This window comes from Lepidochelys kempii, chromosome 11 (genome assembly GCF_965140285.1).
Source record: "Lepidochelys kempii isolate rLepKem1 chromosome 11, rLepKem1.hap1, whole genome shotgun sequence".
Taxonomy (NCBI): Eukaryota; Metazoa; Chordata; order Testudines; family Cheloniidae; genus Lepidochelys; species Lepidochelys kempii.
Genome location: NC_136390.1, coordinates 17,003,814 through 17,020,336, shown reverse-complemented (window position 1 = coordinate 17,020,336; position 16,523 = coordinate 17,003,814). Strand labels below are relative to the sequence as shown.

The following is a 16,523-nucleotide window of genomic DNA, read 5'->3' as shown; positions in this document are numbered from 1 at the left end:
ACAACCTCATTGCTGGGTCAGCCATAAAAAAAACTGACACAATGCCATAATCAAAGAGCAATAAACTCCAATCCTTCCTAGAGGCAGCTTCTAAGTTTTCATACCATACTCATCATAATGGTATCCGAGGGCCTTTAAGCCCTGAGCTTCAATTGCTTTGTGAAACATCTGACTATAGTCAGATAGAAATGGTCTAGTTTAAGAAACCTGAATGTGTAGCTTAGGTTTTCAATACAAACAATGCAATTGCATAGGGCTGGGTTATTCACATTGGTGAGCCATTACCTTTTTTTTAAAAAAAAAAAGTCTGTATTCAGGCATCTAAAGATGCAGGCAGATAATTCTGAAAATTCTATTAGACACCATCTGCATTTTTAGGTACCTAAATACCTTTGAAAATCTGGCACCATGAGACAACTCCTTTGTTTAACTGCTCACCAATGCAAGTAAAAGCGGCTCATAATCTAACCCACAGTAATTATGACCAAATAAGAATTCTATTAGCTATTCAAATAGGAGTTAAGCACCAACTCCCCGGCTTTCAATAGAATCTGGGTACCTAAATGCCCTTTGTGTTTCTGAAAAATCTGCCCTAAATCTATTTTAGAGGTCTCATTGGACAAAAATCAAGAAAATAAAGCTGTGTTGTGAAAAAGTCTAAAGACCATTTGATGCCATTTCAGAGTCTTAAGCCTAATCTAATCAATTCAGCTGGGCAACTGCACTTGCCCTTGACTTCTATTTATCCTTGACAAACCACCAAGGATTTGGTTCTTATTTGACACATTAGAAGCCACAGTCAACCTGCTTTGATACATGAACAATGTAGCCTAGTACTAAGCTAGCATTATGTGGTTTGGACCCATTCACAGAATGGGGCAAAGGAAGAATTTTATAAACAGTCTCACTATTTTAATTATCTAAGATTAAGATTTTTCAATAGTAATTAGTAATTTTTGGTGCTTCTACTGTATTCAGTATGGGTTCTGATATTCTGCTCATTACCATGGTATCTGAGCACCTCAATTCTTACATGCCCAACTTCAGATATTTTAAGAGTTTGGTTTTCAGAGGAACATTTTCTGAAAGTTAGGCCCTTCAAAAGGTGTCTCAATTGGGCATCCAAGAATTGAAGCATTTTTAAAAAAAAAAAATGCGTCACTAGAGCTGGGTGGAAAAATGTTGTTTTGGTCCTGCAAAAATATTTGATGACCGTGAATTTTGTTTTCTCTATTTTTTTTCCCCAAAAGGTTGTTTGTTTGTTTTTTTTATTTTGGCCCAAATTTTTCTGGTTTCAGTTTTTGGTGGGAGGAGGGAGGGGGACAAAAAAATCTAGAATTAATTGAGAAAAAAAAAACACACATTACCCATGGAAGATTCCATTTTGACAAAAACATGCCTTAAACAAAACAAACAAAAAAAAAACCACTATTTCAAATTACAAATAAATAATAATTGAAAAGTGCCAACCAGCTTTTCACTTTTGAAAATGTTTACCCATGTTTGTATACCATCCAATGTCTTTAGCTGAGCTCCGGTGTAGAATTTGACCAATAACACAATGCTAATAACAAAGGAATTATATCCACCATTTAATAGAGGTGAGAGGAAAGGCTGTGTATTGAGGATGCAAAATATGATACAAGTATTTATCTTTTATGGATGATCATTTAAACCCTCAGAAAAAGTTAGTTGGACTCTTGTTGAACATATATATTTAGACACACTAGTACTTGCTAGAGATTAGATGGTTTACATTTTTATGGGTTTTTTAGGCTTTCCACGCTATAATTTAAAGCTGAAATAAGCAGAATCCAGTGTAATTTTTTCCCTGTTGTACAGCAAGCAGTTTACCAACTATTGCAGATACTGTCACTTTTAATTGGCCTCTCAAGTGATTGAAGGTTTTACTTTTAGCATAATTAGACTGCTTTTCCTACACTGGGAATGGAAAAGTGGAACCCAGAAAACAAGATTAGATAGATTAGAGTCTAAAGGAGGCCAAAGGTCACCGAAGTGTTAAAGGGGTTATTACATTTTCATTAAAACATGCAAAATGTAATTACACTGCAATAGAGTGCTTAAAGTTGTTTCAAGTGAAAAGTTCAGGGTATTAAAAGTAATGTAGCCCAAAAAATATTTAGCCAGAAAGCTAGAGTCATCACTAATTTACATCCTCTGCCATCCCAACAAAGTGGTGTCAGCTCAAAATGTGATGATGGTGAAACTATTTTTGTCTTTATGTGCATACACTAATAGGGCTCATAAGAATTTGGATGTTGTTCTAAAACAGTATGATCTAGGAATTATTTTGGGGCAATTCTCTGACAATTCTAATTCCACAGGAGATCAGACCAGATAATCACAATGGTCCCTTCTAGCCGTGGAATCTGTGAATTTCTAAAGAATGCTTTATCCTCCGTTCATTTCACCGGTCCTCGGTTTAGTGAGAATCCAGACACAATTGCCCTCCAATTGATACACAAAAGGAAACAGCAGTTACAGCAGAAGAAAGAGTACATGTTGAGGACACCTATATCAGCCTGACCTTTTCTCCCACCCAGACAAACAGCTCTAGGATATGCCCACCTCTTCCCCTCCATGCTGTAACACTAACATCACAAGGAAGCCCTCAGTTGCACTACAGAGATTTCTTTAGTGCTCTGGCTCTCTCCCAATCCAAAGCCCCTCAGAATGCCAGCAGCATTAAGAATACTCTTAGCACTGGCCTTAAAACCTCAGCCTCTTATTCCCCACTCTTACATAGGAGAAAAAAAAATAGCAACAAGGCGGTCTCATTACCCTCCTCTCCATCTCCCTTTAGCTGAGAGGTCAGTGCGCCTGCTGGTACCCAGAACTTTTCCCTCAGTATGTTCTTTAACAGAGAGGAGGAGAGAAAGAGCCCACCCAACATCCATCTCTGAAGCTTACCCCTGCTCAAGTGTTGTGGGTAGACAGAAATCTTCCAATCTTGTGTCACTCTCTCCAAAGATAGCTCCTGAGAGCAAGGAAAAAAGGCCTCAAGGACTTCTTCCAAGGAGCTGGTAGCTTAGGGTCAATCTGGGGGTGTGTGTGGAGCTGAGGAAGGTTAATAATAAAACACAGTGCCTCCAGTAATAACCTAGCGCACTCAGATTAAGTAAGACAACCTCTAGAATTTTGGAATACCATTCTCTTCCTAGGGACAATATACCATGATCCCAGGCATTAGTATTCCCTTCTGGCAATATTTTCTCGCTGTCACCCCCCGAGCCAGGCTCCAAGTCATGTATAGATTGTTCACATCTCTCTCCCAGTTTCAATAGATAAGACTCATTTGTGGCAAGTTCACAGATTATTTATTAAAGTCTTCACCTGTGAAAATTAAGTGCATTATCTATTCTTCTATTGTTTTGAATTCCGATTATACCACATTTCACAAAATTAAATCTTTTGTTTTCTAGCTGATGTCAAGACCATTATCTTTAAACAATAATTGCTAGTCTGTGAATTTTAATGAAAGAGCTCTAATATCAGAGAATTTATGAGTCATTTGGAGCTTTCAATTTGATCGTACATAACTCCTTGACTTCCTAAAGGCAGCTATTAGAATCTCAGCACTAAATGCACAGCAACAACCAGCAGGCTAAAGCTTATATTCTTCTTCTTCCATTATGACAAGTGGATTCCTAGACTTGCAGTCTTACTGGGCAGCTAATACCATTGCAGAACTAGTCAGGAGAAATTTCAAAACAATGATCTCCACTGCAGACCACCAGTTTAGATTTCAATATGTAACTGTGCCACAGCCCCCTCCTTCTAGACAAAAACAGTTCTAACATGTCCCTTCAGACTTTCCTCAAGGGTAACCCAAGCAATTTACACTGCTAGGCTTCATCTGCATGGTTACCAAGAGGGAAAGAGATAATCTTTCTGATCCTTTAAATCAGACGCAAGAGTAACATATCATCAAGGTCAACTGACTATTAGACTAAACCTGCCTGCTGATAGTTTCTTACTTGTATAAATAACCATTTACAAAGGAAGGAGGAACTGAGAAAAAGCATAGATTTAGCATTATTTCTGAACGTGAAATCCATGGGCCAACTTTTTCGCTCCCCCCAAAGTTGGGTTTTAGAATGCTCTCTCTGGCCCCATGTTTGACACTTTTCGCTCACCCCTTTTTTATTATTAAAGCCATTCTCATTCACATTGTCCATATGAATTTTTAAAGGAGGTGAGTGTTAATTTTATGAATGATTATTATTACACAATATTTATTCGGGATTTCACACACACTGTATTCTTCCTCCCACACAAAATGTGCACTTGTTGGTTATAAAAGGAAAGATTACTAATTACTAATCTTTAGTAATCTAAAAATTAATCTCCCAAAATCATGCTGTATGTAGTAGCATGAAACAGTTTACAGGCTGCCACATGAACGCTGAGACATCTCAGACAAGATACATTTCTTAACATCCCAACAATTATCTCCCAGGCACATCTGCTTGGCTCCATATTGGGAATAAAATTCCCTTCTGGTGCTGTCCTAGGACGCTTTATTCTACCTTTTCTAGAGTTTTAAGAGGCAATTTCTGCACAGATCTTTCAGTCACCATCCCCACTCTAATCTCCAACCGAAAACTGTCATTGCACTGCGACCCCCTTCTGACAACAAAAATTACTACATGACCTCACACCACAGGGGTCCCCATGAAGGCGAGTTGCTTGACCTTGGGCTTCAGCCCCACATGGTGGGGCTCAGGCTTCGGCAAGGCCGGCATTAGACTCGCCGGGGCCAAAGGCAGAAAGCCCAAGCCCAAGCCCCGTGGGGACGAAACCCTTGGGCTTTGGCTTCGGCCCCTCATGGTGGGGCTCGGGCTTCAGTTTACTGCCCTGAGCCCCATTACAGTGGTGCTAGAACTGGGAAAGGGGGGAGGAACATGGTCCTCCCACTTTTTGAAAGTGGACGGGACAGGCCAGTACACTTTTTGCCCGGCTGGACCCCACTCCCTTTCCTCCTCTCCCCCTCCTCCCAACCAAGGCCCCATCCTCCAGCCAGGCCAGCTTGGAGGCCGGACAGGGAGCTGCATGGACCCTCCATCTGCCTGCGGTGTGTGGGGGCTGAGAGCAGTGCCCAGCCCATATCCCCGCCCAGGGCAGGTGGAGTTCTAGGGTCCACAACTCCATGCCGGCTCTGTCCCTGACCTGCCTCTAGTTGTGGGGTGGGGCGGGGGGGAGGAAGAGAGGAGGGCCCTCAAAGCCACAGCCAAGCCATAATAAGAGCCATGCAGGCAGCTGTGGGGAGTCATGGACCCTCCCTCTGCCCTGGTCAGGGAGTCCGGGGGGCAGGGACACTGGCAGGGGTCTGCTCTAATGCCAGCCCTGGCAACCCCGTTAAAACAAACTTGCGACCCATTTGGGGTTCCGACTAACAGTAAGAGGTATTTGCATTCCAGATTTCCAGTGTGTTGCTGTGGGTGGCTATAGTTTCCCCCTGTATGGTTAAGATTCCAAAGTTTGTTCCCATTTGTGTGTTATTACCACAGATCTACCTTTCTCTCTCCTAAACACTATATTATTAAATTCCCATTTGTTGAGGTTTGTGCAATAAAATTATTACATCTAGCACCGTAACAAAAGGAGGCTCATATAAAAAGGTGTAATCGTCCCTTTTGGCTAGTGGTGTGCCCAGCACTGCGCTGCTGGAAATGCTCCTTTGTGTTGTTGTTGAGGTTTTTTTTTTAAAAAAAGGCTTTGACTACTCCTGGCCAGTAAACACATCCAGATCAGTATATTTAGCAGCACTGTGAATATGTCAACCCCGATTCTCCCACCCACTGCCAACCCAAATTCAACCCTGGGAAACAACATTCTATCCAGCAAAAGTTCATGCTGTAGTTTTGTTTGGAGATGTTAAATCACTTCCCATCATTAACGTGGAGCTCTGATGATACAGAATGGATGATACATTCCAACCCAGAGGTAGCTGTATTTCAGTGGAGGGTGATTGATGGTTCCTTTAATATTTTATCTAAAGACTTTCACCTAAAATGACCACAGTGTCTCAGGAACTGTTTAGGAGTCAACCACCCTCCAATGAGATGCAGCTACCTCTGGGTGAAATCCAGTATTGTGTGACAGAACATGGCAATACTACAGAACTATTTGGGACAGAAGTGAAGGAACCATATTCATCTGAACACATGGGGGAGTTTTCGATAATCAGAATGCAATTACCCAGATTTGGGCAGGGCACCAGGGTTAACACCCCCTACTCTTGTGGAATGAATGAAGGCATTTTTAGCGATAACAAGCAGGCAAGACATTTGCTTTTATGTCTTATTCAAAAGACAGCATCAATACAGTGAGTCAATGCCACAGCAAAGTGGATGCCACCAGCACAACTTCCTGGATTATCCAGGTGTTCCCTTAAATTCTCCAGCCAAACACTCATCCAGCTGCCCCTGCTAAATTTATGAGATCTGACAATATCTAAGCACCAGGTGTTACTGATACATATAGTTTATTGACTTGTGTAATCATAGCCCTCTCCAAAGAAGGCCCCATCAGGAAATATATGGTTAAGGGGAACTATATAACAAGCACACATGAAAATAACCACCAATCTACAACATATTCATCTTTAAGCACATGTCCAATAAAGTCTAAGGGGACTATAACCTAATCAACCAAGTTGTTCTTTCAGTTTTTGTTCTGTCTCCAAGCTGAACCTTTTGCTGTAAGGAAAAGAAGCAGACAATTTCCAGCCCATGAGGAAATGTCTAATTATTCTGTAACAGAAGTCCTACCATTGTCAAGTTTTGCAGCACCTGAGTCATCTCTAGATGACAACCACATATTTTTAGCAGAGTACTTGAAGTAATCGGTTCTCCTGAAAATCCATTTGCCAAGTGCCTTACAAAATATATTTCCTTGGTGATCTTTTGAAAGGCGATTTCTATACACAGTATCTTTATTTTGAGCTACACATTAATCTGCCAACACTAGATGGTTCATAAACGGGGGGGGGGGGGAGGGGAGGAAATCAGGTGCCCTTTTCCAGTTTTGGGGGGCATTTTTTAATTTCCGATTTAAAGAAAAGTGCTAGCATTGGTCACTGTAGTTATATTTAGCTTTAATTGACTGTTTAGGTCAGCTCACACGCCTGTTTGTTTAAAACTGGCATTGTGTAGAATTAAAAGATTAACGACTGCCAAGCTAATGAGTCGTGAACATGGGCCGCAGTATGTTTTGTGATTATTTTAATTAACACAGTGGAGCTAGGCATCTGTGTGTCCCCACTGAGTATTGAGTTTTACAGTAGGTATCAAAGAGGCAGTGTTTTTCAGGGGACAGGACACTGGTGTGATATTCAAGAGACTTGTGTTCAATTAATTCCTGGCTCTGCCACTGATTTGGGTGACGTTTGGGAAGTTGCCTCTGCTCTCAGTGCCTGTTTCTTCTCCCACCCCTTCCCCTGTCTTGTGTATATGGATTGTGAGCTCTTTGGGGAAGGGACTGTCTCTTCCTATACAGCACAATCTTGGTGCTGCTGGAATACAAATAAGATCAAAGTGAACTCTATCTTGTGGCGGAACACTAAATCTGGTACATTGTAAAGTGCTGAGTAGAGAGACCTCTCCATATTTGAAGAGGACAGGACAAGGAGTAATGGTCTCAAGTTGCAGTGGGGGAGGTTTAGGTTGGATATTAGGAAAAACTTTTTCACTATGAGGGTGGTGAAACACTGGAATGCGTTACCTAGGGAGGTGGTAGAATCTCCTTCCTTAGAAGTTTTTAAGGTCAGGCTTGACAAAGCCCTGGCTGGGATGATTTAATTGGGGATTGGTCCTGCTTTGAGCAGGGGGTTGGACTAGATGACCTCCTGAGGTCCCTTCCAACCCTGATATTCTATGATTCTATTTGTGTAAGCACTATGCCAAATTAACCCTAAAAATGCCACCAAATTGTAACTGCTTTTAATAGAGAAGCTACACAAAGCTTGTATGAAAAGTTCCTATTCCTGCTTATTTGACACTACGGTTCTTCTGCCAAAGCAGGAGACAGCCGAGCTGTCAGCCTGCCAGGGGCACTGTATCCTGTGCATACAGCAGACCTGGCTGTGTTGAGTTGGGAGAGGGGCAGGGTAAACAGATCCTTTTACAGTCAGGGAGGGAGAGCTGCAGCCCCTACTCCAGCCAAACAACTGGGAGCAGCAGCTACCGAGGGTATGTCTACACTGCAATTAGACACCGGCTGATCGGCTATGCCAGCTGACTTGGGCTCACGGGGTTCAGTCTGCAGGACTGTTCAAATGCAGTGTAGATGTCCAGGCATGGGTTGAAGCTGGGGCTCTGTGACCCTCTTACCTGACAGGATCCTAGAGCTCAGGCTCCAGGTGGAACCTGAATATCTACACTGTAATTAAACAGCCCCTTAGCCTGAACCCGGCATGCCTGAGTCAGATACCTGCTGCTGGCCCACGTCAACTAACTGCAGTGTAGACATACTCTGAGAAGCTACATAGCTGATTCATGCTTCAAACAGGGGATACAGATTTCTCAGCAGCTGGCCCATCACTTCGATACTCCTTTCCACAGTAGATAAGAGGTTAGGATGACCACAGATCTCAACGTTTTCAGGACAAAGACAGACAGAGTGTATACTGACAAGTGTACAATAAATGCCCACAAGTCCATGCAGTGCAAAGCCACCCTTGGCATCTACCTGGGTCTTTTATCACCATTTTAGCTTTTGGCAGAAAGGCCAGGAGCTGAACAAGCTAGATCCCCACTTTCAGGGTCAATCCCACCTGATCACAGAAGGACTGAGTATTGTGGGGAAGCTTGCACTGCTGTTGCCCAGGTTTATCCTCCATTTATCCAAGTTCTACCAGTCCAGCACTTTTCCTGGGCACAGGTCTGAAAATGTAACACTTCACTAACTTCTGCTGCTGTAGATGAAGCAAGAAGTTTAAACAGAAAATACTGCACAAGCGTGAATCATACAATATTACACTGACAAAATGACAATAGATAGATTTGCCTTACTGCTCATAACACCAGCCTGAGATAACAGCCCCAATATACATTTTATCACAGAATATCAGGGTTGGAAGGGAGCTCAGGAGGGCATCTAGTCCAACCCCCCACCCAAAGCAGGACCAATCCCTAACTTTTTTCCCCAGATCCCTAAATGGCCCCCTTAAGGATTAAACTCACAACCCTGGGGTTAGCAAGTCAATGCTCAAACCACTGAGCTATCCCTCCCCCATAGAATGATGTTTGCAATGAACAAGGAAGCACAGTCAATTATGAGTCATTTAAGCAAATCCCACCCCATATCAAACCAAATTCTACTTGCTTTACTCACACAAGCAGTCCCATTGCAGGGAATGCAGTTTCCCATACGACTAAGAAGAGCAGGTTCAGTTTCCAAGTGATAAACACACACTGAGGCAAGGACAAGAAAAGTTGCTTGCAAAAACCCCTAAAGTGTGTCTATCTGAAGTGCAAGACACTTAAATTTGAGCTGTGTAAGCAATGAGGTACAACAGCACTTATATCCACTGTAACATATGAAAGGAACAGCACTGTGCTACTTAGAAGGGCATTAGACTTAACAGTTACAAGTCAATCTCCCAATAAACTGGGGCAACTTTGCACAGCTCCACTGGTGTAGAGCTACCGTAAATCTGGCTTGCCCAGATATCGAAGGATTTCACCAGCACTATGGGTCCAGCATTGCTGTTGTGGTTCCCACACCTCTCCCCTCCAGGCTGCCAGCATAGTTCTTGGGTCTGGAGGAAGAGGAGTGTGGCCAGATATCTCTGCACCCCAGCAATTTCCAAATGCCTGAGCAGCCCCTTTGGATCTTAAAGTAAATTAAAGCAGTCTGAAGAACTGGGGTTCAGACTAGCCCAGCTAGGGACTAGACCAGCACCACAAGAACTGGGGAAGTGGTTTAAATACACCTTTATACCATCTATTCCCCCCGCCACCACCACCACCACCCCCAAGAGCTGCATCAAGTGTTCCTCAGTCACAGTCCAGAATCTGGTCCATTACATTAGTATATTATAGACTATCAGACTGGAAATCAGATGAGCATCTTGACAATATGAACCAAATTTCTGCTCTCCGTTATGCTAACAGAAGAATTTGGTTCTGTACATATTTCAGTAGTATCTACCTTTGTATTCTCCCTCAAACACATGCTCTCTCTACGCTATGACTGTCCATTCCCATCTGCATCTTGATTACTTCCCGTAAACTATCTACTGAATTCTGAAATGATGCAGGAAATATTTTCTCACTGTCAACTTTCCCAATTTGTTTTCATTATTCCCAAACATGGCACAATAATAAGGCACTAAAAAACAAAACAAAAAAAAACCAAACAAACAAACCATCAGTTTCTACTTCTGTGTTTTTCTACTTACATTCTTCTCATCTTTGGTAGATTTATGAATTTCTGTTTTGTAGAAGTTATCACTTAACAACTGGAGGAAGAAAATGCTAGATTGTTTTTATTGCTGTTAGATGCTCAAAGACATCTTGCTATACGCCGTCATTTACATTTCACATTTAATGTGAAATATGTTGGAAATAAGCAAATATCTGTTTTAATTTGACCCATCTGTTAAATGAAATACAAAGAGGGCTGCTAAATCAACATATTTAAATTAAGCAATTTGTAAACAATTTATATGTTTGTTTCTTCTTGGTTAAAATTGCCTTCAAGCATAATTCTTATGAAATCCGCATATTAAATTGCATTGTATTATTCTCATGGATGCAGGCCATGATTTTTTCCTCTTCAGTTCATTAATTTATTTCCTAACCCAAGTTAATTAGTGAGACTCATATTTTTAAGAGCCATTTGAAATACATTGTAAAAATCGTTTCAGGAAATTCATGAAAGCATTTTCCAACACTGTCAGCATGCTGGTCGCACACAGAAAATGTTAGATATCAGTGGCAAATTCCTTTAATATTAAGCACCAGACAATTGCTTTCATTTAGCTTTTAGCATTGGTCCTGACCCACTTCCAACTGGGCAGTCAAAGGAAAATTAAGAAGTGGAGATATGGGCTGTGAGGCTGGCAAACCAGGTGCCAGCTCTTACCAAGGCTTTAGGCCTTGGCCAAGCACTGACAAATTCATTGCTGGAACAGTGTCTGTTTCAGCTGTGTATCAGCATGGTTAAGATGGGCATTGAGCTTATAACCATGGGTTTAGTGTTTAGACTTTATGAAATGCTTGTAAATTGCTGCATGCATTAATCTCAGTAATATCTGTATCACCTGCTATAAGGCAATATTTAAGTTTTTGCTTCATAACTGTAAAAAAAGTATTTGCTATGAAACCGTGAGCCCTGTCAGGAGGGATTGTCTCCTGTTCATCAAGGCTACCAAAACTAAAGGGGCCATTGTGGGATATTACAATACAAAGACTTTGTTAATTGCCCCTTCACAACCACAAAGAGGCTATATACAAAAGAGCTCATTTTGAATTCTGAAAGAAGGAACTAAAAATAGCTAAGAAGGAAGTTTTTCATCTCTCTTTTGCTGTTGAGACCCTCAGAGGGCTAGAGTTATGAAACAGAAACAGAGATCCCCAGGGTCGACCTGGGTTAGCCCTAAAAGACATTCAGTGCTGACAGATTACTACAACCTGGTCATCTTTTGGCACTATACACTAATTCATTTGTGTGTATATATATTTGCCTACTTTAACCTGGAATAAAGTTCTCATTTCTTTTCTTAATCCTTAGCTAGTGTACTATAGGATTGGCTAAATGTGTTGTCTTCGGTGTGAGATTAGAGGTAAAATTTGACATGGGGGTGAGTGACTGGTCTCTTGGGACTGGCAGCAACCTGAATATTGTGTGACCTTTGGTGTACACCAATGAACCATTGCTAAGTCCAGCTTGCCTTGATGGCAAGATAGACTGGAGTGTCCAATGGGATTGTTTGCGATTCCATAGTAAGGTTGTTATGGCGCTTTAGAAGGACACACTTGTTACTGAGTTGGTGAAATCTAATAATAGAACATACCACCCATTTGAGGCATCTGCCCTGCCTTCTTGACAGTCTGCCCTGAGGTTGGCACTCAAGGTTGTAAGCCACTCCAGACAGAGTGACAGGAGATAAATGGGAAGAAAAAGCACAGTAATGTAGTTTCCCCTCTGCACCCACATAGAGTGCATTGCAGGATTGGGGCCTTAAGCTGGATTTGAATGTAGATGTGGACAATTTGTGAGGGGAGCAAGTTACACAGATATCTGAAAGGTCCCACTGTAGCAAAGACCTTAAACAGCAAAACAGTCTCTCTCCCTTGCTCTATGCAAAGTGCATTAGTCATTGCCTTCCATCCCAGAAGGCAATTCAGATACAGTGCCACTGAAATGTAAATCATCATATTTATACAGTGCCTTTCATTCCAAATGATCTCAAAATGGTTTGCAGTATCATTAGAGAACCACAGTAACCAGAGTGTTTCTTCTCAAAAAATGCACTTTAGACACAAGGACCAGACAAGTGTTTTGACAAAGTAAAGCGTATGACCTGAACCTTCAGTTCTCACCTTTGAATCCTGCAGAACACTTTATGCATGTATTTGGCCACATCTGTTATCCAACACTTTTAATCTGGTTACTGAGACATAATTACAGGAGTAAGGTTAGATCTTGTCCACATGGTATCTTTTAACTGGGTCCGCAATTCTGACCCAGACATAATGCAGAAGAGGCCAGAGAAAGACCAGGTCTCTTTTCACTATAGCTAGAATTCCTGGTTCAGGAATCCATTTCTTTCCCCCTATTCCATAGGCCTCTAGAAAAGGTTTGGTGGGTTGCAGATAATAGTAAGAATATGACTAGCTAGGAGAATATGGGACAGTTAGCGTTAATCTCTGCAAGGTTTTTTAAGTGGAAGAGCCTATTTGTGTCAACCCCTTCCCTGAGGTATCGAAGTGCCAAAAAGCTGCACTGAAATCCTATTTTGTCTATGCATTCATCCACTAGCTTGTTCATTTACCGTAGCCACTACTGTATTAAGCAAGCCAGCAAAACAAGGATTTGCTGTAATTCAAGCAAGACATGATTAAGAGCACCTCTAAGACCCTCAACTGGAGGTGGAGGCTACATGGATCACAGCCTGGAAAGATTCCGGGTTGGTGAAATGACAACTTGATTAGTTTTAGTCTGACAAATGTGGTGAGAGAGATCAGAATCAGACATAATTCCAAGGTTATGGGCCTTCAAATAAGACCAGAGGAAAAAACAAACAAACATGGGCAAGAGCAACCTGTGAGACCAAATGAACTCTCCAGCCCAGTTTCAATCAATCATTCAACTTAAATATAGCAACAATTGACATAGTTCAGCACAGGACACTTGCTAGGTAACATTCTGAATAGGACATGGATCAGAACTGGCTGAGATTTAGATCTTGTGAGACAACAAATTTTTGCAACTGCCACATAGTCAGGAATTTAAGGGAAAAAATGCCAGCAGGAACAGTTTGACACCAAGTCACTCTCTCTTTGCCCTGCCTACCAGACTAACACTGTATGCCACAGTGAGGCCAGCTTCATTTGTCCACAGGGAAAGAAACACAGAGTGTAACCAGGCAGCATAAATAACAAAGTAAACTGGATTTTACTTAGTGACCTCCCTCCCCATTGCTTTAACATGGTAGAATGTTAATAAGACACAGCTCAGGTAATCAGATTTTTTAAAATATATTTTTTAAAATTTAAAGGGTCCCTTTAAAAAAATGGCGGGGGGGGGGGGATGACTGGAATGAAACTAAAAAAACCCAGCCTTCGCCTTTGTGTAGAAAGCCAGAGGATGCAGATGGTATGAGAACAGTTCCTCTGGGCGTGGCCCTCAGCTGTGCCATTTGAGAGACGCTATTCATTTTCAGTCCCACATTCCACACCACTTTAATTGTTAAAAAGTTATTGTCATCAAGAATGAAGAACCACAAAAGTGAGGAAAGAGAGAGAATTATTTAGTTGTATGAATAATTTTCTTAAATTCCAGGGCCTCCCTCATTTTGGACCTGCATCCCATACTGCAACACATGGGCCTAAGCAGGGTGAACGAGATACCTCTAAGTTTCTTCCCAACCCCTACAAATAAAACATGCCCTTACCTAGGAAGATGATGGTCTGTTTCCTGGAGTTCTTGCCCTCCATACTCTGATTTTTCCTTAGATACTGCTCCTGGTGACTTTGTACCCCTTGAACCATCACAGTCCCTTTCTTGAGGATCATCAGAGTTTTCATCATGCTGCGGCACATGAAGGCCACTGATGTCAGCACCAAAATGTACACAATGAAGGCGCTGAAGATGCTGGACTGGAAGACAATCCACTTGGAAGAAAGATTTGTACATATAGTGACATTGCTCATCAGGTTAGGCCAGTGGTATCTGGAGGTAGGCGTGATGCAGGGAGTCACTCCTCGGTGACCCTGGACAACTTCTAGGGGGTATTCAGTGCCCATTGCAAAGAGCAGGGGAAGGGCCACCAGGATGGAGATGACCCAGACAAAGGCAATGAGTATCTTGGCCTTATGGGGTCCAGAGGCAGCCTTGAATTTGAAAGGGTGGCAGATAGCAATGTACCTCTCGAAGCTGAGGGTGGCTACGTGAAGTATGGTGGCATAGCTGCAGGCCTCGAAGACGAAGCAGTACAGCTTGCAGGCCACGTTGCCGTTTGGGGTAGAGAAGGGGATCCAGATAATGCTGAAGAACTCCACAGGCATACCCAGCAGGATGACTAGCAGGTCCGAACAGGCCAAGCTCACCATATGGTCAGTGACCTCCTTCTGCAGATAGCCTTTCCTCTGCAGCACTTTGGTGGTCTGGATAGTGATACTGTTGCCCACGATCCCTGCAACAAAGATAAAGATGTAGACGAAGGCAAGAGTGATCTTGATCCACAGCGCAACCTCGAACTCTGGGACATGACTGTGATCAATCACATGAGAGCAATTTGCCTGGCCACTTTGCTGAGCCATGACCAAGTCCACAGAAAAACAAGGAAGAAGACTCTGCTTACCAACTCCCTCCAATATTCTAAGTAAAGAAGTAAATAGATCCCGCTTCCTCCCTTCACAGTCACAAGCTTGTACAAACAGGCTGCAGTGAAAGGGACTCTACAAGGCACACCTGACCTGAATCAAAGCTGGTTTGTTAGTTACAGAGAGTGCGTCCATAATTCAGCACAGGCGTGGTGGGAAGGAGATAGGGTAGTTCTCAGCATACGTTCCCCTTTTCTTATGATGGATGAAACAAATTTCTTTTCATTGTTCCTTCTCTCTTCTCTGCTGAAATCAGTTCTGTTTTCTCAGACACTCCAGGCAATGAACTGCAGAGCTGTACCTCTTCCATTCACTGCTGCTATCTACTGCTTTGCAGCACACCTTGCACCCAAGCTTTCACTGCCGCAAACTTGGGGATGAGATAAGAGTTTGTGCAGCTGCTCTCGTTTAACATTAACTGGCTGAGGCAGAGACAGGATATGGTCACTGACCAGCAGTCAGGTGGGTAGGGGAAAAAGTGCAATAGCTTTTCAAAACAAACAGCCTCCACTTCCTGAAATCAGATACCTACTGTTGTAAGAGGCCTTTACCCTGAACCTGCCAGCCAGTAGACAAATAAAGGTGGGGTTGGTGTGGAAGGCAGATACTGAAGAGAGATGATTCATTCAGTAGCTTTCCTTTGAGCAGGATTCAGGCTTTTGCTCTATGCTGACTTTAACCTCCTTTGTTGCTCTGTTTTTATACTACCTTTAATCAGCACATTCCTCATGCATGGTTGTGATGCAGCAGAGCAAAATAAAGTGGGCCTAAGCCTTGCTTCAGATATAATTTGATTGACTTCAAGGGGGCTGGCTTGATTTATGCTAGCTGAGAAGCCAGTCCAATATTTTGATTGCAGCCCTATATGGACAAATAGGTTTCTTAATGTAAATAAATTATTGTTGATGAGCTGATGGACATATAAAATACATATTTAGAATGTAAAGGGTATTCTAACAAGTTTTAAAGTAAGTCAGACTCTGAGCATAAACAGATTAAAAGTATCTCTTTACTTTTCCATTTTTTCCCCTGCTAGATAAAAATAATACAGATAGCAATCCTAATCACGCTCATTCCTTCCAATAATCATGACTGGCAGGGATTAGACTGTATTTCCCTCTTCCCTGCCTCATTCCAGAGGGACTGAATTTAATACTCTCTTTAGTTTTAGTTTCACACCAGGACACTAAAGGCTCCTGAAGTAATCCCTGGGCCCATTGATTTAGGGGGGTTGTATGGGTTAGGAGAACTTCACAGTACAATGCAAGTTGTTTTTCCCCAAATGGCAGAATAACTTTAGCAGCTGTAATCATGCTAGGTCCTGTATGATGAGCTGTTCTAATACTAAATCCAAGAAAAGTGGGTTCAAACAGTAATTTTTATTAACTAGAAAAGTTCAGGTCACATTTTATCTCAAGATAAGAGGAGCATTAGAAAAATATTATT

General features: G+C 42.1%; 1 protein-coding gene across 1 annotated transcript in view; it reads right to left on the bottom strand.

Annotated features, from left to right (window-relative positions):
- Nucleotides 1-15,485, bottom strand: part of GPR39 (G protein-coupled receptor 39) — a 123,970-nt gene extending 108,485 nt beyond the window's left edge. Inside the window, exon 1 of the mRNA XM_073305271.2 lies at nt 14,147-15,485. Coding sequence (XP_073161372.1) covers nt 14,147-15,014 — 868 coding nt within the window. The 5' untranslated portion in view covers nt 15,015-15,485. The remainder of the gene's footprint in view (nt 1-14,146) is intronic.
- Between the last annotated feature and the right edge of the window lie 1,038 nt (nt 15,486-16,523).